This window comes from Columba livia, chromosome 12, assembly GCF_036013475.1.
Source record: "Columba livia isolate bColLiv1 breed racing homer chromosome 12, bColLiv1.pat.W.v2, whole genome shotgun sequence".
NCBI lineage: Eukaryota > Metazoa > Chordata > Aves > Columbiformes > Columbidae > Columba > Columba livia.
The window spans coordinates 7,385,827-7,405,280 of NC_088613.1; the positions used below are offsets into that span (position 1 = coordinate 7,385,827).

Genomic DNA, 19,454 nt, shown 5'->3' on the forward strand with positions numbered 1-19,454 from the left:
GTTGGTGGATTTCTTCAGCAGCGTAGCATTGGTTTGATGTAATCCCTCTGCTGACAATAGCTTTCTGCCACTCAGTTCACCCATCTGAAGGAGGGTGCAGTAACATGCATTTATGTAATTGAGCTGTTTGGAAGCTTTAAAACAAATGTAAACAAGATGTGCCAGGCTTTCCGGAGAGCCCATCAGCTGACATCTCCCACAGAGCATTTAAATAAGTGGTTAGATTACCAAGTGAGGAGCTGAGCTCTCTGAAAATCTGCCCCTATAAATATTGTTATGCTGGTATTAAAATAAATGCTTTGAGGCACTTGGGTGAATGTTGCCCCATACAGGCACAGTTTTACCTATGGCTTATTAATTTAGTTTTTTAATTGCTGTTCATAAAACAGCAGAGAACCAGGCCCTCACCCCCTTCTTTGCCCCATGTAGCCCCTCGTGCCATGTCTCATGATGGCCTTTTGATTAGAGGAAAGGCCAAGGATTTGGAAAGCCGGCTTTCAAAGGCTTGTCGTGATGCAGGCTGCTTTAAAGTGTTGTAATGTCACTCTCTCTGCCTAATTGCACTTTTTGACCTCACAGGAGCAGTACAAAGAAAATGCCTTTGAAGACTGAGTAGAGCTGAGCTACTGTAGTAACAAGGCTCTGGGTGTTTCAGACAGATATCCTAACTGAGTGAGCATTTCAAATCCTGCCTCCTTCTAAATGAATAGTTATCATGGTTAGTTTACCAGGTTTACCTGTCTGTTATGAAAGTCCTCTCTCCTGTAACAGCAGTGAAAATATTCAGCTTAACTATAGCTAACGTGTTAGGATAATAAAATCCTTCTGCTGTCCACACAGTAGAAAGTACATGGCACAAAAGTAACACTGGCTTCTGCTCTTGGCAGCCTTGGTGCTTTACTTCTGCCTCTCTGAACATCTGGTTAATGTTTGGCCTTGGTTTTGGGTTTCAGTGACGTAGTTACTCGCTGTCCCCACCGTCAGAGGAGCTGGAGGCTCTTGATACTGGAGTGATGGATTTTTAACCTCTAAATCTGCTTTTTTACCTCCTCTGTGTGAAGCCAGCACCTGGGCATGGCTCTGTGCTGTTCTCTGCGATTGAGCTCCAAGCTGGAGGTGCCTTCCTTCAACATGTAGCTTAAAGCTGTGAGGAAGGTGCATATTCCTGAGAGGGGACAACTGGCTTGCTGAGGCATGAGCATACTCAAACCAAGCAATTCCCCAAGTTTATAGTGAAATGTTACAGCAGATGGCCTGCTTACAGTGTGGGATATTATTAGAACCATGATCGGTGCTAATAAGGTCATTGGCGGTGGGGGAGGAGGCTGGCATCTGACCTTGTTTGAAAGGTGACAGGCTGTGCTCTGGGGGATGAGTTTTCCCTCACTGTACTGGAATGTCAGTGTTTAAAACTAATCTGGCTGCCCAGTAGAGAGAAAGACCCACTGCCCAGCCCAGCGCGCCTGCTGCAGGGATGCTGGAGACTCTGCTGGCCCCCACCTCTCACCGAGGTAGGTGTGCAGAGCACCATTAAAAAGGGCAGAGAAAATTTGCTTTAACAGTCCTGCGAATGGGAAGCAGCAGCAGTTTAACTAGTCCTGCAGACTGAGTATGGTATCACAAGGCGTTGCCCGGTCAGATGACTGAGTGATGTGCACTGAGCTTTGTCATGCCCCTCAGCATACTCTGCATTTACAGAGCACTTGCTTTCAGCTGGTCTCTCCTATGCAGGTATGAAAAAAAAAGCCCTAAAACAGCTGCTGCAGACAGTGATGGCATCAGCTGAGTTGCATTAGTGATGCCCACATCTCTGCCCAGCAGTACCCACACCAGGTTCTGATGAGATTTAAGCTGTTAGCCCGAACTGTGCTGCTTTAACTCTGTTTGTCTCTTTACTCTGGGGTGCTGTGAGCAGCTCTGGGTGCTTATTGAGAGAAAAGAGCTCTCAAATAGGGGGGCAGTTGGAAAAGCATGGAGTACCCAGCTGGGGTGGAGGAGGTGGCTGGGGGCAGCACAGACACAGTGGAGCTGCAGCCAGCCTGCCTGAAAGCTCAGCCGTCATTAGACGGTGCTTCCCTAAGTCCTTATTATCCACAGGGGCATGGCTGGTGCTGGGAACAGTCACACGGAGATTAGGTCTTTAAAGCCACAACTGAGCAAAGTTTGAAAACAAAACCTCAGTGGGTAATCCCAACCGCGCTGCTCGATCCCGCTGACCAGTGTTTCTTCCTCTTGCTGTCAACTCCTGAAGGATCAGAGCGTGAGTAAAGCTTGCTGTCTTGCCGCTCAGTGATGCCTGGGCCTGTGTGGTCATTTCATGCAGTGTCCCTTCTACGTGGTGCTGCAGACACCAAGCACTGGATGAGTTTGGCAGGAGTACGCAAGAGCCTCGCAGGGTTGGGTATTTCAGCCCATGCTGTAGCCGGGGCAGTGGGGAGTTGAAAGCCAGATAGAGAGGGCTTGGATGGCCATCCAGGTGTGGCAGAGGTGATGGTGTTTGAGGTCAGTGGTAGGAAGGAAAGTGCTTTACTCCCTGTAAAGGAATCTTGTTTCATAGAACAGCAGATTTCCGAGACAGAGTTGTCTTTGGAGGGGATGTTGCTCCTTCCCAAACGCTATAGGGGAAGGTGTTAAAGACACCCCTGCTGCTTTCTGCAGGAGCCTGCCCTAATCTTACTCCCATGGTGCAAAACTTGTGGCCTTATTCTAGTGTCCCATTTCTTGTTTCTGCTCAGTTTCCTCCTCATGTCTGGGTTTATTTGTCCCTGAGCCCTCCCACAGCTCTGCAGTCCTTGCCTTTGCTGTCATTAGGTGCAGTGTCTGCAGGGACCGAACAAGACAGCCCGGGAAGTCTCTTGCCCTCCGCCTCTCCTGTTGCTTCAGCAGTCGTTTTTATATCTCGGTGCATCTGGTGCACTTGCAGATGAAGTAGTAATCATCGTGGTTATCTCCTCGCAGACTTTGGCTCCCTGCTGTGTCAGTTGTGTTGCCTGTGAAGCCTCCATGGCGTGCTGCAGGGTGGGAGCTGGAGCAAGGCAAGCAGGCTGAGTGACTCAGAGGCATTCGGAGCAGGAGAGCCATCAGGGTGAATAAAAGCAGGACAGGGATGCCTGAAAGCTTCACCAAGCTGTGAGAGATGGACCATGAGGGAAGGAGGTGGGGTTGACTCTGTGGAGGAGCAGAGCGGCTCCCTGGAACACTCTCCTGCGGGACAGGTGAGCTCAGGGATGCAGCAAGGACCTCTACCACCCATCACTCTCGGCTTTATCAGCATCTGCTGGTGGATTATCCTGCAGCACCAGCACAGCGTCCTTCCCAGCTCTGCATCATGCTGGTTACCAGAGCCTGCTCAAACTGCTCCTGTGCCACAGCTGGGAGAGTTTAGAGGGGGGAAAAGTCCCTTAGGGGCTGAGAGGCAAATGGGTTGGATGGCTTTTAGCTCGCGATGCGGAGGTGGGAAGGGCAGGCTGGCTGCTGCCGGGAGGCAGGAGCTCAGAAAGCATCAAGGGCATCGCAGCCACAGCAGTCCAGCACTGAGCTGCTGGCATCCTGCAGTCTCGGTGTTGATGCGGCTTCCTGTGGCCACCTGGGGTTTTTACACCAAGTCCTGGTGTATTTACACTAAAAACTCTTCAGGCTGGGACTGTCTCATTCTTTGTTTGGGTAGTAATCGGAACAGGACCCTGAGCTGTAGCATTGATGAGTATTTGTATTCCCACAGCCAAAAATCCCCTGCTGTGGCCTTGGGAGATTGAATTAAGAGGGTTTTCATTGTTTTGTTTTGTGTTTCTCTGCATGGGTTTTTTGAAGAGTCCATAGTAATGTAAAATCTTTAGAAGTATTTACTCAGAATGGAGTTCACATTAGCTAGGACAGAAGCACCACTGAAATGTTGTTATTGTTTTGATTGTGCTAATTCTCAGAGCATGATTTTAATCTTTCAAAGCTTAGCCCAGCCAAATGAAAAGTGCTAGTGCTTTTCTTAATATTCTTTTCTCTGTATCAGAAGTACTTGCACAAAAGTTTGTGCAGGGATTTCCACTGGGGCCCTATCAGAAATCCATCTATCTCGGTTTAAGCAAGTGAGAGCATTTTTTCCAGCTGGGTGTTCACTGACGGGTGTTCGCTGACGTCTGCACCCGTCGTGCTGCATTCCAGACTCACTAATGACACTGGAGCTTCTTTGCAGCTACTCTTCTCACGTGGCCCGAGAGGCTGCAGATGTCCTCAGGAAAGGTCACTCTTCCTTGCAGAAGAAAAACCTTCAGCACGATTCAGTATGGGCCCATCACACCTAAAAGTAAATGAACATTTGCATGGCAGCTGACTCATCCTGCTGTGCATGATCAGGGCAGTGAAAGGTCTTCTTCTTGTTGCCCTTTTACGATTGTGCTCTGTTTGAAGGTATCTCTTGTCAGTGGCAGAAGCAGAATACATGAGGTCAGGTGCCTGCCTGAGGAAGTCATGTTGTTGAGATTGCTTTCTAATAGAAAACAGCCTTTAAAAGCTAATCCTTGCATTCCTCGTCATCTACAAACGGTTGAGCGTCAGGCAGCCTGTACTGCACCAGTGACCAGGACAAGGATAAGCAGCCCAGAGCAGAAGTTGAGGGTGGGAGTTTGGAAAGCAGAGCAGTGACGTGGAAAGGGCAGAAAAACCCCACAGTAATTTGATCGGTTTGCCTTTTGTGACCGAAGCCTGAATAAGCAAGCATGTCTGCATGGCCATGCTTTAGTTGCTTCTTTCTCCCCCAGCTTTTCTCTTGTACTCTCAAACATAAGTAAGTGAATCTGGCAGTTATTAAAAACACAAGCTCCAAAAACCCAAGCAAATGAAACAAAAGCCCTGATCAGTACCATTCCTGTTGGTCTGCTGGGACAGACAGATGAATGGACATAAATGCATGGACACATGCGATACATTCCTTTCTGAGCTGTTCTGGCACTTACACCAGTGCCACTCAGAGGAGAATTTAGGTCAGGATTTCTGGCAGAGTGAAAGTTGCATCCTTCAGGAGAAAGTGGATACATCCAGTAAGGCCGTACAACCTTTTTAGTGTCCTGTACTACAGCTCTTGTTACAGGAGAGGGAACAGATCTAATCAGTGGCTACATGGAATTAACCTTTCATTGTCTGAAATCGTGGTTTCTACAAAATGCATTATATGTTAATCCCCGTTCCTGGCATAGTGTGGAGAAAACAGAACTCTTTCTGTTTTTTTGGAGTCTTTGGGCTCTGTATCACATATTGACTCTGAATTCTGGGTCCATAGGTCACTGTGTAGTACAGGGTGAACAGAAAATCTTGAGCAGGCTGCCTTGCAGGCTCCATGTTGACTTAAGTCCTAAGAAAGGGTTTACTACTTGACCATGCATGGTTAGGAACAAGATCACCCTTTGGCTGAGTGAGGTAGGGAATGTGAATCTGCAGACCCTCATGAGACTCTAACAGACTTGGGGAACAGGGGTCTGCAAGGAGTGTTACTAGGGCAGGTGGAAGGTTTGCTCTCGTTGAGGCTGTTTTAATAAATCCATAATAAATGAACAGATTTTCAGATATTGGCACAGAATTTGGCATCCTGTCCCTTAAGGCTGGCTGCCTGTGTGGTACCTGTGACAGGCACAGGTGAACTGCAGTTAAATGGGTCCCACTGCTTGCAGTTTAGCCCAGAACTGTGTTACTGCAAAGTTCTCCTTTTGCCCACAGAGACGGCAGCGCGTTATCTTTGACGTTGCAAGCCCATCGTGTTTACCTCCACGGAAAAAGGCCTGTCCTGTTGCCACTGCGACTTACTGCACTGTTCCATGGGCTCAAGTCCTAACAGACATTTACACTGCCTTAGACCTCCCTTTCACTTGAGATCGTAGCAAAGACTGGTCACAGATCTGCTTTCTAGTGCCAGGCACTTCTTAAAGAGCACTTCTGAAGGTGTTTTCTTAAAAGAAAAATCCCCTCTGTGACTTAAATGTGCATATGTTACTGGCTGTAATAAACAGCACGCCAAAATAGATCAGTCTGAAGAAGCTAACCGAGGTGGAATATTTGCCTAGGGCAAGGCAGGCTTGCTTTTTTTTTCTTTCTTCTTTTTCTTCCTTTCTCTTCAAGCCTTGCTGCCTCCTAGATAAAGGAGGTCTGTGATTCCATGTTGCTTGGCCTGGATGCCCTTTTTGGAAGCAAGGCCCTGTGTGAGATGTGTGGTCATGGTCTGCTGAGCTTAGCAGGCTGCAAAAACTGTCTTGATGGTGATTGTTGTATCTGCACCTTTAATCCTCTGACCAGCAGCAAGTTCATTACACCACGGATGTGAAATCTGAGGCCTGGCATAGACTGGAAAGATTTGGGGTCCGTGCTTGGAGGTGAGCTGAGAGCACATGGAGTTGGTGGCATGTGGTCAGCCCTTTTCCTGGTGGTCTGGTGGCTTCTTCTCTAAGCTGGAGTGAAGGGGAGGTTGGGTGCTGTGCACTAACCTGCCCAGCATGTCTGGCTGAAACAGGAGGATGAGGCCACAGCTTGGTTTCTGGTGGACCTCCCTGTAGCCAGACAGGCACTGCTGTGGGAGAATGTGGCTGGAGTGGTGGGTTTGGATGTGCAGCAGGGAAGAGATGAGTGGGAGGCAATAAAGGGAGACAAGCAATGGGACAGAGAGGAATGAGAGTAGGAGAGGAGCTGGGGACATGGGTGGGCAGCCGTCACTGTGAGGGGCAGGGGAGCTGGCTTTGCTCTCTGCCTCTACTGCTGGGCAGGTCTCAGCCAAGAGCAGGAAGGTGTCCTCTGCCATGGAACATCAGACCTTTGGGCTCTGATGGACATCTGGGAGCAAATCTTGGCTCGCAGTGGCAACCAAGGGCATCATCTTCTGCTGGATCTGCCTACTCCCCTGTAGTTACCTCTTTCAGTGACTTAAGCTAACACACAGAGGGACTGTCATGTCCTCTTGTGACATCTCTTGGTGTTTCCAACCGAAGGGCAGAAAGCTGGGGTGGCAGTGCCATTGTGTGCCCCAGCAGAAGTCATCATCATGCTTAGCAGAGCTCAGCCACCATCTTTTCCTAGCTCAGGGTGCTGCTGCATTACCCCCCAGCAGCCCCCGAGTAGCTGACGTGAAGCACATCCTGTAGAGTTATTTTTTTCCAGGCTCAAGATTCTCCCTGGGAATTGTCAGTCCAGATGGAATTAATATTTTTTTTTGAAGTTTTACATTATTCTTTGAAACCAGGAATCTATTTATGCCCATTAAGCTGTTGCTTTCTGAGCAAAGCAACAACACAAACAAAAATTGGGCTAATCCTCAGTTGGTAAATTGTTATATTCTGCCAAGACCCAAAGAAATAAAAAACCAACATCCACAGAAAACTGCCCAGCCACCTGAAAAAATGCAGTTTCTCTGCATTTTCCATGGAGGTAAACTCTCTGAAACACAGCGAGAATGAGGTTTTCTGAGCATGGTTTTGCCCTCTGAAGGACAGGAGAGAGGGCTGGGGTCAGACACTTAGTTATCAATCTCTGCACTTCACTGTTTGTCTTCTCCCTTGTGTAAACTCAAGGAGCGAGGCCGCTGGAGGTGGTCACGCGTCCGATATTTGTATTCATGAACACAGTGCTTTAACATTTATTCTCCTGGGCTTTAATGTACTTTGCTTGGTTCTGTCTACGTGTGGTTTGCCTGCTGCAATTGTAATATTCAACAGACACCGTAGGTAGAGGAAGGTCAGAAGCATCAGCTTTCCATATGACCTTGACAGATTCAATCAGCCGGTGAAAGTTGTAGAATTGGATTATGGGATTTGCAAAGAAAAAGTGGTTTAAGGGACAAGAGAAACTACACTTGGCATTTTCAAAAGCTGTCCTGGTGTAATAGCAATAGGGAGGGACAGAACTGAGGGAGATGGAAGACATATTAGAAGTTTTATTTTGTTTTTCTGTCAGGTTTTGTGTTGGGGTTTTTTTGTTTGTTTTTAATACAGTACTTGTGCAATATTGTTCCAGAGACTGGTATGTTTTTTTTGTAATTTATTACAGAAGAAAAAATCAATGACATGCCAGTGTTTATATCTTCCAGGTAGAATTGATTTCTTCACTTATAAAATAGTCCCACACTGAAACGCTCACCCACAGGAATATTAACGTTGCAGGATGTCATCTGCTTCGTCTCCTACTCTAAATACAAGCAGTGGTCCCAGGGCTAAATACAAGCGCTTCTAAAGATGCTCTCTTTACGGGGCGCTAAATGCCTTTCTTGGTAATTGTTATCGATCAGTTGCTCGAGCAGGTCTGTGGCCAGGGATGACTGTAAAAGCTTCTTTTGCTTGCAGAGAGCATGTATTTGATACTGTATTACAGAAACCTATTTTATTGTGCTTTTAATGTTCCTGAGCCTGGGAGAGCAGTGGAATAATACTTGGGAGACATTAAAAATGATCAGTTCAGAGCTCTAAATTGATGATACTTCTGTTTTAACCTCATTTCAGATATGTGGTGGTAACAGGCTGATACGGTTCACAAAACATAGCCTAATCAAAATGTATTGGCAGATACAAAAGAACTCGATGAAGTCTTTATTTCTCTCTTTTGTGGAATGAGGTTGCTGTTCATTGCAAGTAGTAATCTCTCAGATAAACATGTATTTTTGCTTTGTGGCTCTACAGCTTATAAAAAATATACTTGGACAGTGCTGTACTCTTTTAATATATATTTCTTAGACTTGGTAAACACCGTCCATTGCTTGGAGCAAGCAAAAATGTTCCACAAACAAAAAAAGTTAAAATCAATACACGTTTTTCATTGAGCATAACAGAGCATACCATTGGGCTGAATGAAGAGAGCTTGGCAGGAGAACAGAGCTGGAAAGAGTTGTCAAGATGTAAAAATATAATGAAGGAGCTACAGGGCTTTTCCCCAACAAAATAACTGCTTCGAGATTGTAAGAACCTTCAAGTATAACAAACAGCTTGGAATTAAAATCCTGCTTGAAAGCAGGAGGACAGCCATGACCTCTTTGTGCTGTCCTGGGGAAATTCAGTAGAACATTGCTGTATTCAGCAATGTGCAAAAGTAAAACTTCACTCACAGCAGCTCTCGGCTTCCCTAATTGCCAGGTGAATGAGGACTTGGGTGTTTAGGCTTGTGCCTGTGGCTGCTTAGAGCTTACTGGAATACAGTAGTTTCATGTACCCCCCTGTTTCTAATTAAAATTTTTAAAAAACGGTGGGGTGATGGTACTTGTTTAAATGCTTGAGCTCCGTGCTAACGAGCCATCCTTTCTGTATGGAGCTGGATTTGCCTGCTGAGTTCAGGGGTTTGAAGTTCTTGGCAACAGCTGTGAGTACCTGTCACTGGTTAAGGTGATACCAAAAAGGGAAACAAGGGTGTAGAAATGCTGCTGTCTCTGCTTTTGTTTTTTTCTCCTGCTCTGGTTCGAGCTGTGTAACAAAACCAAGCTTGACAAACATTTTGAGGCTGCAGACTTTGTAAAAGAGTCCTAGATAAACATGTTTGAATCCCAGCAGAGTGCATCTGATCTTGAGAAACCCCCTGTCCAAGTGCTTTGCAGTTTCATACACACTATTTGAAAGGATCGGTGTCTGCAGTAGGATTTGTCCATGCTGTGCATCTCTTTGCTCCCAGCATTTTTGCATCTCATGAATGTCTCTTACCTTTGTGGAAGTATGTGCACAGTATATTACTTTTCTTTCCTTACATTGGTGAAATGGTTCAGCTGCTAAGCTGTTTCTGCTACACGATGGGAAGCACGTTCCCTGCTTAGGCAAAGTGCTGCTGTTCCTCCCGTAATGCCCATTGATGGACACCTGTCCTGTTGTAGGGTAGGTAGATGCCCAAAGCCCCATCAGCTTGGGTGTGTGTCATAGCGGGTGTGTGCCTGGTGGCAAGGGACAGTTTGCTTTCCAGTGCTGTGGTGGAGGAGCTGCCCTGCTGTGTGTCTGTGATAGGGGTTGGCTTTCACAGACAAAGACTGGGATAACAGGGAGATGGAGGTGTTACAGGTCCCTAGCAGTGTTTGTTCAGCCATGCCCTCAGCTGGCTGTTGGCAGCTTTTGTCTGGACTCAAATACATTTGCAAAAAATGATGATGATGTTTTTCTTCCTCCTGTCCTTCATTCCATCTCCCTGCAAAGCAAAAATATCCTAGCTGGGCAGTCACAGGGGTGAGATGGGGATGCTGAAGAGAGGCACCGGTGTGCCAGGGGTTTTTGTCTCTGCTTCCCATTCCTTTTGCATTTGTCTAACTTGCTGGATGTGAAGACCCCACCTAGACTGAAGTAGCTGCGTTAGTCCAACCTGGTGTTTTTAAGGCTGCAGAGGAATATAATTCTTTTGAAGCCTAAACCCCTATGGTTATATTTTACATCCTGGTTAGGCTCCCGGGGCTCTGCCCCGCAGCAGTAAGGAGAACTGGGCAGACTGGGACTGTGCAAAATGCACCAGCCTTGCTTCACTGGGGCAAACAGCGTGTTTGCTTGGTTTGCTCTAAGGGCTTTAGAGCTGCCGTGCACTTGCACAAGCCACTGAGCTTTGCTTTGAGCTTTCAGTTCAAAAGAACCCAAAACTCTTGTCATGACTGCTGAATGTCACCAGCTTTCATTTGAAATCATGCAAAACATCAGGGTTCACTCATTTCAGTCAAAATCAAGTCTAGACTTGCTCAGAAAGGGCTTGACCTGACATTCATTGAAGCCATGAAATTTCAATCGCTGTTTCAGCGGCAAGCTGGAGCTGCCTTGAGAGTGCTGGGAGCGTCGGGAGCCCTGGGAGCTGGCGATAGATATTCAGGTTTTTCCACTGAAGCTGTGCGGAAAGGCAGGTCTGGCTCTTGTCCTCTGTTCCCTGACAAAAGACATGTCCCTCTTCACCTGAGCAGCCCTGGTCGGAGGTGACACGCTGCTGCCGCAGCTTAGAGCATCGTTCAGAACAGCATAAAATCTGAGGAGGTTTCTCGAGTGACTGCAGGGGCGCCGAGTTAGGCCAAATTAACAGCCGTTTTCTCATCTGTCTTCGCAGGCTCAGGGAAGTGACTCTTTGAACCTTGGAGTTGTGATGTTCGAAGAAGTCAGGCAAAGCTCATCCTAGAGATGTAGCAAAACTGTGATTTGTGCTTTTTATGGCCTGCTTGAATCCTGTTTCAAGCAAATTATGTATTCATGAACCATGCTCATTTCTAGCTAGAACATGCATTTCACAGGGTCTGTATCATCTGTACCTGGAAGCTACCAGATTAACCTTAACTCTAGCATTTATCCAGACACTTTGAAACTTCTGTATGATAGGAAGCATACATTGCTTCCCTTCCCTTCAAGGCTCATTGCCATCTGGTAATGCTCACTAGAAGACACATTTTGCTTTTTTTCTTTACAGCTACAATCTCTTCACAGCAGGATCCATACCGTAACAGCAGTCTTTGGGCTCTCTGTAAATGAGTGTTACACTTGCGTTTGAAAAACACCAGCAACTAGCTGTGCTATACTTTGTCTTTTATTGCTGTTACAAGTAACTTCAGACCACCAACTCCTTTGTACCGAACATTGTGTGCAAATGTGTGCTTGATGGCAATAGGAGTGCTGGCATGGGAGAGGTGCAGAGCACTAATTCTCCAGCATCTCTACAGAGATGCTCCAGAGAGGAGCAGACAAAGCCGTAGAACTGGAAAGCCTTTGAGATGGATTATTTCAGAGAGATGTGGATGATGGAGCATAGATTTGGGAGTCTTTCACGTGGCATGCATCTGTTTCCAAGCAAGACGGGGAACAAAGCATAGGAAAAACTTCTATGTGACAGCCTGCAGCTGCTTGGAAAGCTGAGTTCAGTGTCAATCTCGAAGGATGTGCTTGGTGAGACTTCAGTTTTGTTTTGTTCTGATGACTTGAATGATGGTAATAGAGACTGTTTGTTAAACTTGTAGGGTTCTCTGAGCTGGGAGGAACTACGGAGAACCAGCTCTGGAGTTACAAATAATCGTGACAGGTCAGAAAAAGAGTCTGTAGGAAAAGGGTGCAAGTTCTATAAAAGCAGTATGAAATATTGCATTTAAGGAAGTCAGCTGCATGATACAGGATGCAACATGGCAGGGGAGGCATTAGTTCTGGAAAAGGCTTGTTGAGAGTGAATCAAGAATGTTACACTGTTAGAAGGCAAGAAAACATCATGCAGGGATCTGTAAGAGGCAGTGTAGTCTGCAGGACATGTGAAAAATATCTTCATACCTGCACAGCACCACTAAGGGTTCAGTTGGAACATGGGGCCCTGTGCATGTACAAGTGTTGGCTGGGGGAGCAGCCCGATAAAAGGCTTAGAGAACATGCTCACCAAGTTGAAAGAGGATGGTTTGCATAGTCCAGAGCAGAGAGGTTTGAGGAAGGGGGATAGATGTGACTGCAGTCTCTAAGTATGTGCCCTTCCTCAAAGTAGAAGGGAATAATTCCTGTTCTGGCCCTCTGGGGTAAGTAAAATTTTAGGCTTCAGTTGCAGGAGGAGCAAAGCTGCAATTGAGAATCAGGAGGAGCTTTACAGCTGCAGGGGGGAGTGCTGGAGTCTGTTCTCTGGGATATACACAAGAAATAGGTACAAAGAAAATAGGTGGAGTTGATGTGTCATTTCTCTACATCCTTCTAGACCTGCTTTTTAGGATTCTTGTAGGTGGGCTAACAGCCCTCCATGAGAACACGTTCAAGGAGTGTTTGTGCATAATTACACTGTATAACCGAGCTGCTCCAACACTGCCAGGAGAAAAGCATTGCTATTAAGCAGAAGTTATCTGGTGTACTGTGCCAGGGTCAATGTTCAAGGGAGGTTGTAACATTGTACTTTTCACTGACTTGGTTGGCAGCATAACTTCTAACATTTCATTAGCATGTAGAAAGGAATTACAGATAAGGTTTGTACAAAGCTAGGCTTTGAACTGCAGCGAGTGACAGCTTGGCTGCATGAACACTTATCCATGAGACATCACTCTTGCTAATGATCAGGCAACTTGTCTGCTCCAGCCTCCTTTGTTTTCCAGTTGAAAACATGCTATTGCCATGCCACTTGATGTTTTTTGCTGAGCAGAAGGTGTTTGCTCCAGCAGTGAGATGTGCAGTCATCTCCCTCCCTCCAGCACAGCCAGCGCGGGAAGAGGAATGTGGTGCGATGCATTGGAGATGGCAGGATGAGCCACGCGATGCATTGGAGACGATGGCAGGATGAGCCACGCAATGCAGCCAACATGCCAGTTGCTCAGCCCTAGAGCAAATTGCTTAGGGACAAGCCATGACAAGCATGAAGCACTTGTTAGGATGGTGGATCGATGGTGTTCCCAAGATCTTGGTGGTTTGCTTTCCTGGGAGGGTAACTGTGAAGCTGCAAGTCTCTGTAGGGTGGGTGAAGAACTTAGAGCTTGGGCTTTATTTACCAGGTATCAAGTCTGTTTCATAGTACCTCTCTTAGAGAACAGATAGCAGTAGGGCTAGACCTGGAGCAGCATGTGCTGCTTGATGTGTGTTCTCAGCTGTGCTGCCGGATGAAGCCCAGAGCTCCCCCCTCACTGCCTCCCCCTCTTGCATGACAATTCATGCTCTGTGGGCAGTTCTGCAGCCTGGTCTCTGCCTGCCCTCTGGATGCAGGGGCAGACCCCATGCTGCCTGAGGTTGTATTGCATGTGTGAAGCCATGCAAGGGTTTGGCAGGAGTGAGGATCCCTGGCTAGGAGAAGGCCTGTCTGTGTTTGTGTGTTGTGCAGAGTGGGATGGAAAGCGGAGTGTGTTTTGTGCCTCCACGCTGGAGTGGCAGGCGCTGAGTAAGCAGAGCCAGCACATCTCTCAATGTGCCTCCCCACTGAGTTCTTCAAGAGGGATGGAAATCTGCTGCTTCATGCAGGGAAAAGTTATGCAGACAGGCTGTGTTTTGGTGCCTGTATTTGTGCAAAACATGGAAATCCTTTCTTGCCTGGTCTCTTTTCATTCTTTTTGCTGTCAGTCATTGCACATGTCATCAGTGTCTCTGGAAGAGACAGCACAGTCAGGGCACAAGCCTACTGCGGTCTCCTGTGTGTGAGAAGCAACATTAGCTTAAATATTTTCACATGAGAACTACTGGTGATTAATGTGACATACAGTGCAGTCATTAAAACCAGAAGCATGTGTCTGCTCTAGAACCTCTTGCTGCTGTCCAGGATTAAAAGGACCGTAACAAAGTGCATTACTGATGTAAACATGGGCAAGCCTTGGGTTTCTGCTGGAAGCCTTGCTGCTGCAGCACAGTTCAGCTCCCTTCAGCAGCCAGCAAGAAGAGAATTTGTGCAGCATGCTTAAGGTAGGTTCATGCAACCTGGTACAGTACCCAGCGTGCTCTTACTTGCATCCCTTCGAGCTAGGATGCAGATGACAAGGTGCAGCCCAGCAGACTCCAAACAGCCAGGTGTAATGCAGGTTTTTCTACTGGATTTAAGTGTGCTGCCATCAGTGCTGCATTTGAAATGGACGGCTTTGTTGCACTGCAAGCTGCTGTCACGTTAGCTGGTGTCAGATGCCAGCCATTTACAGTATGTGCCATCACAGCATGACTTAAGTTGGCAACACAGAGTCAATCACATGCCAGCAGCCTACTGTAAGGGTGGGGGGGTGTGGGAAGAAAGGGAGAAAAGATACTCTTATAAAATCTTCTGATGATTTATTTTTAATATCTATTTTTCAAGCCTCGGGAAGTGCAGTCCATATGCTTTTCCCTCCTGGCTGTAGTTGGCAAAGAAGCTGGCAAATACGGTCCTTCAGACGCCTTCCATTTTATGAGGAGCCAGAAAATACAGCTATATTTAGCATGTTACCAAGGCCAGCAGCAGAGTCTGTTGCTGGGTGGTGATTCCCTGGCTGCAGGCTTGTGTGCCACCCGGGACAGGGTGGGAATGTGCCTTCTGTGGAGTCAATACTCACGCTAAATTAACAGCAACAAACTCTTCCGCTTACAACAGGATGGCTGCGCTGGTCCCAGCAGGCTCAGCACGCCACTTGCTGACACGGGTCAGTCTTGGAGCACTGTGCCCCTTCCCAACACATGCAGCGACCCACTCCAGACGCTAGGATGGTGCTTTTTGAAGCAATGCTCAGCTTGGAGAGTGTCTCAGTGTCTCAGGTCTCTGTGCCAGGCACTGGGACTGTCCTGTGCCTTGTGCTGAGCACTTGATGTGCTGGAGCCACAGCTAGTCACTGCAGCAAAACTGTGCTTTTTTAGCTTAAAGATGATAATCTAAAACTTAAGGACCTGACTCCTGTTGTATTTTAATATTGTATTCTTAGGCCACCCAGGTACAAAATGGAGTTGTCCTTATTTGTCCCCAGCCTGGTATCCATACAGCAGATTTGCTACCAGTTCCCTGTTGTTTTCCCTGCTGTGTTGCAGCTGGTACTGAGAAGTGAATAATGGCAGTCCCCTTGTCCTTCTGGCAGCTTTCGGAGAGCTGAAATGGTCTTGAAGAGTGTATGTGTTGCTGGGAAGTACTGAGAACTGTGGGTGTTGTGATGGAAATGTAGAAGGGATCACCCATACCAGTGTTGGATTTCAAAGGGTACTAGAGGTGCCCGTCACTTTAGAGTGAGACATCTTTAAAGTTGTTCTATAGCTGGATATCTAAAGTGGGAACATTTTGTGTCACTCTGAGTCACATCATCAGTTCCTAAAATTCATTGTCTGAGAGATGAAGAACCTACTGTGGTGTCGGAGAGGGCAACTTGACTCAGCTGTAGCTTCTGAAACTGGAGACATGCAGGGACTGATGATGCTCAGGATGAAAATGACGGCGAGGGGGAGCCAGAAGGAAGGTGTGGTTTTGAATCTGAGTGTGGTGGTGATTAATTTAGTCCTCCCGAAGCCCTCGCAGGCCGGGCTGACAGCCGTGCTGCCCTTCGCAGCTTTCACTCTGCAGCAGCATCTGCACAGCTCTCAGTTCCTCGCAAATACATGTCCTCATCAAAACCAGTAGCGCTCTGTGTGGGCACTGGTTTCTGCTCGCAGCTCTGTCTGCAGGATCAAGGCCTCGTGCTGTATGGGTGTTTTTTGTTGTTGGTAATAAAAACATTCTGTTTGTAGAACCCCCTGTTGGAATTAAACAAACTCTTGTTTTGAGAGAAAAGTAGAACAAAGCTTCACACCAAGCTGGGGTGGCTGGTATCAATGACATGCAAAGTTTCAGTTGGAATAGCAAAGTCCTTTTCAAGTTGAAGAAGGCCCTGTATGTGTTGTTTACAAAAAATTGTAGGGTTTTTTTTCATCTTCTCCATTCCTGCAGTGTAGAAACATCTACACAGATTTATGCCAAATTTGGTTGAAATTAAGTGTTTTCTCAACCCGAAGCACTTGTGCCAAGTATGAACCAGGAGGAATTTCTAAGGCTGATGAGTTTCAAAGCCCTTGAAGGCTGGAGCTTGGAACAGAGCAGCTGCCTGGCCATTGATAACCTCCTGCTCTGTGGGGTCTTCTCCTGGTCTGCAGCCACCTGGCCAGCCCCACAGAGGTTGTGGAGATGGGATGCTGCCAATATGCTCTGAGCCTGAATACCTGGACTCTTGTTGGGTCCCAGGTGATGGGAAGGGCTGTGGAGGAACCTGGTCCCATGCAGCTGGAAAGATGACCCAGACCTACCTAGTGCTGATGATTAATGCAGCTATTTACCTTGTGGTAGTGCTGGGTCGACTGAGCACCAGCCAGCTGTGTGGTGCCATTTTATCCTCATTTGACACAGATGTAAGAAAGTGTCTGGTGATGAAGATTCAGGTCCTCAGGGCTTGTGAGCAATTAAGTTGCTGCTGGGGATCTGGGGCTGTTGCATTGCTGAGAAGCCAAAACAATGGCGTTAAAAAGCCTCTTTCAGTTGTGTTGTTGAGAGCCACTGGGCTCTTCTAGGAGCAGGGCAGAGTCTCACTCTGCAAAGGCAGGCTGCTGAAGTTTGGGAGTGGCTTTTTCCTGTCCCAATGGGTTTAGCCCATTGCTTCTTGCATTTAATTATTCTTCTCTAAATAACAACAGGAAGCCAGGAGTTTTGTGTAACTCTGATACCCGTGAAGCAGATGAAAGAGAAGGCTGTTTCTCATGATGCTCTATCATGCAGCCCATTTCACACCACAGATCAGCTTGCAGGTCTCTGCTCTCCAGTGACCTGCCAAGGAGCCTGGCTGGGGCTTCAAAAGCAGCCCCTGCAGTGGGTCATGGTGTTGACTCTTTTGTGCAATGGTCCCCAGACTGTCCAGTGATTCCACCCATACATTTGTACAGACAGAGACAGGTCCTAAAAATCCCTAGGGGAGCACCTGGGATTGCAGGCAGGTCCCATCCTGGGGGTTTTCCCCCCAGTCTGTGCTCTGAGTGTGGTGGGGTTACATTTGTGGACCTGGTTACAGGGTTATGGCTGTGCTGCCTGTGGTCCTGCTGACAGGAGCAGGTATGTGGGGTCACCCCATGTGCCCCTTATTTTGAAAGCAAATTGAGACTGAGAACTCGGTGTCCAGCCCTTGATGAGAGCACCAGGGCCAGGCTGGGTAGTGGGTGGTCCTGCTCCTTTGCTGGCTGCAGGAGCAATTATTAGTTATCTGTCATGTAACAGCTTGATGGTCCCCAGGCCTGGCCTTGTTTTGTTAGGCTCTGAATAGCTACAAAAGTATTACTTCCTCAAAAAATACACCATAAGTTACTTATCAAATGTATGCATATATTGTTTTTTTTAATATTCTGTATGCCTTTGTTTCTCAAGGAACGAGTGTGCAGAGAAAGAGGGAGGAAGAAAAAACTATTTTGCAAGAATTATTTCATCTTAATGACAAAACTTGTTACTCGTTTTCTGTGTCCAGTGGACTGTTAGTATTTATGTCCCCATGTCTACTTGCAAACACTATTAAAACACGGCATAGTTTATAGATACTTTTTAAAGCGATGGTCTTGGTTGATTTGAGGTGATGTGTAACATTAGTGATCCTTTGCTTCACTGATTTCCCTAGTGCTTATGTTTATTTGGGACAAGTAGACAGTGGTGCACCATACTGTGACTTTTAACCCATAAAAACAAGAGGAGGAAACTTTTTCATCCTCCCGTGACTACCAGTTCTCAGCATCTCGGTACCTGCACGTTGCAGATCAGAGGCGCTGCTTTGCAGAGCTCCCTCTTCGTGTTTTACCCAGCACAGCTGGGCAAGTGATGGAGACTGTTTTGTTTCTCACTGTCTGGTTGTCAAGGCCGATTAAGTGGTGTGGTATGGGGAGGGAGGGAAAAACAACCCACAAGAGAAAATGGGAAATTGTTGTTGTTGTTTCTGGAACCGTTGCTACTAGCTTCTGAAAATACTAGTATTTGCGTTACATGATTTTATCATTTTTTTGCAACAATCATTTTAACATCAGGAAGCCTAACTTTTGGGTTTAGCTTGATAGTATTTGGTTAGTGTTACTGCGGGAGAAGTCATGTTGCTCTTCTCTTCATGTAAGTATTGCACTGCTGTGGAAAAATCACAGAAGAGGTACAGTAGCTACCAAACTGCCTCTGCCTAGACGGTTGTGTTGTTACAGTAACCCAAACAATCCTTAATTAAATTTCCCTGGCTGCCCTGAGTGTTACATTCACTGAAATGCTGTTTCATTATGTTTTTTAGGGCCGGTGTACCCGAGAGAACTGCAAATATCTCCACCCTCCCCCACACTTAAAAACACAACTTGAAATAAATGGACGCAACAACCTGATCCAGCAGAAGACAGCCGCGGCCATGTTTGCTCAGCAAATGCAGTTCATGCTGCCAGGCGCGCAACTACAACCCATTGTAAGTCGCAGCAATAAATCAGGTTCATGCTGCTCCATGTTTCTCTTTCGTGTTTGCTTACAGAGGCACCAGCCCTGTGCTTTTGCTCAGGTGGTTGGTTGTGCTGCGTGGAGTTGGGCAGCATCTTCATAGGGGTGTCTGAAGCTACCTTTGTATCTTCTCGCAAGCTGCGGCTCCCCTTTCCTCTGATAACTAAGGAGCTGTGAGATTTGGGGTGTCAAATGCAAGGGTCCTAGCACCAGGTAGACTTTTGACCAGGTGATTCCTGCACATCCCAGAAGTCCCAAGTGGCTTGATTCAAATGGATCTTATTTTGGATAGCTGGTTTACACTGGGGTGAGGATGCTGGAGTCTTCTATGCTGTGGCGAGAGGACAGCTGCCTCCCTTTGGACTAGGTGCATTGCACTGGTGGGCTCAAATTGGGGAAGATTAATCTTACCCAGACTGTAAAACTTTTATACCTGGGAGTGAAGGCTGCTTTCATTGCCGTTGTCCCAGCAGAGAGTTGTGTTAATGTCACAGCCCTGTCACTTGTTTTTCACAGTAATGCTGTTTTATACTAACAGCAGGAAAGAAATGCTTCTTTTCAGGTAGGGAGGGGAGCCTGTGGGAAATGGGGGTTTGCAGATGAGGTGGTTCAGAGGAGCCTGTCCCTGCTGTAGCCTATCG

At 47.0% G+C, this 19,454-nt stretch overlaps 1 protein-coding gene across 14 annotated transcripts in view; it reads left to right on the top strand.

Annotated features, from left to right (window-relative positions):
- The window catches only part of MBNL3 (muscleblind like splicing regulator 3), a 94,324-nt gene that overhangs the window by 40,919 nt on the left and 33,951 nt on the right, over positions 1-19,454 (top strand). For all 14 annotated transcript variants that reach the window (XR_010475649.1, XR_010475648.1, XM_065077631.1 and 11 more), the window contains one exon: positions 18,620-18,784. Coding sequence is in view for 12 of the 14 variants with exons in the window: in XM_065077631.1 (XP_064933703.1) it covers positions 18,620-18,784 (165 nt within the window). In the remaining 2 variants the exon portion in view is untranslated. The remainder of the gene's footprint in view (positions 1-18,619; positions 18,785-19,454) is intronic.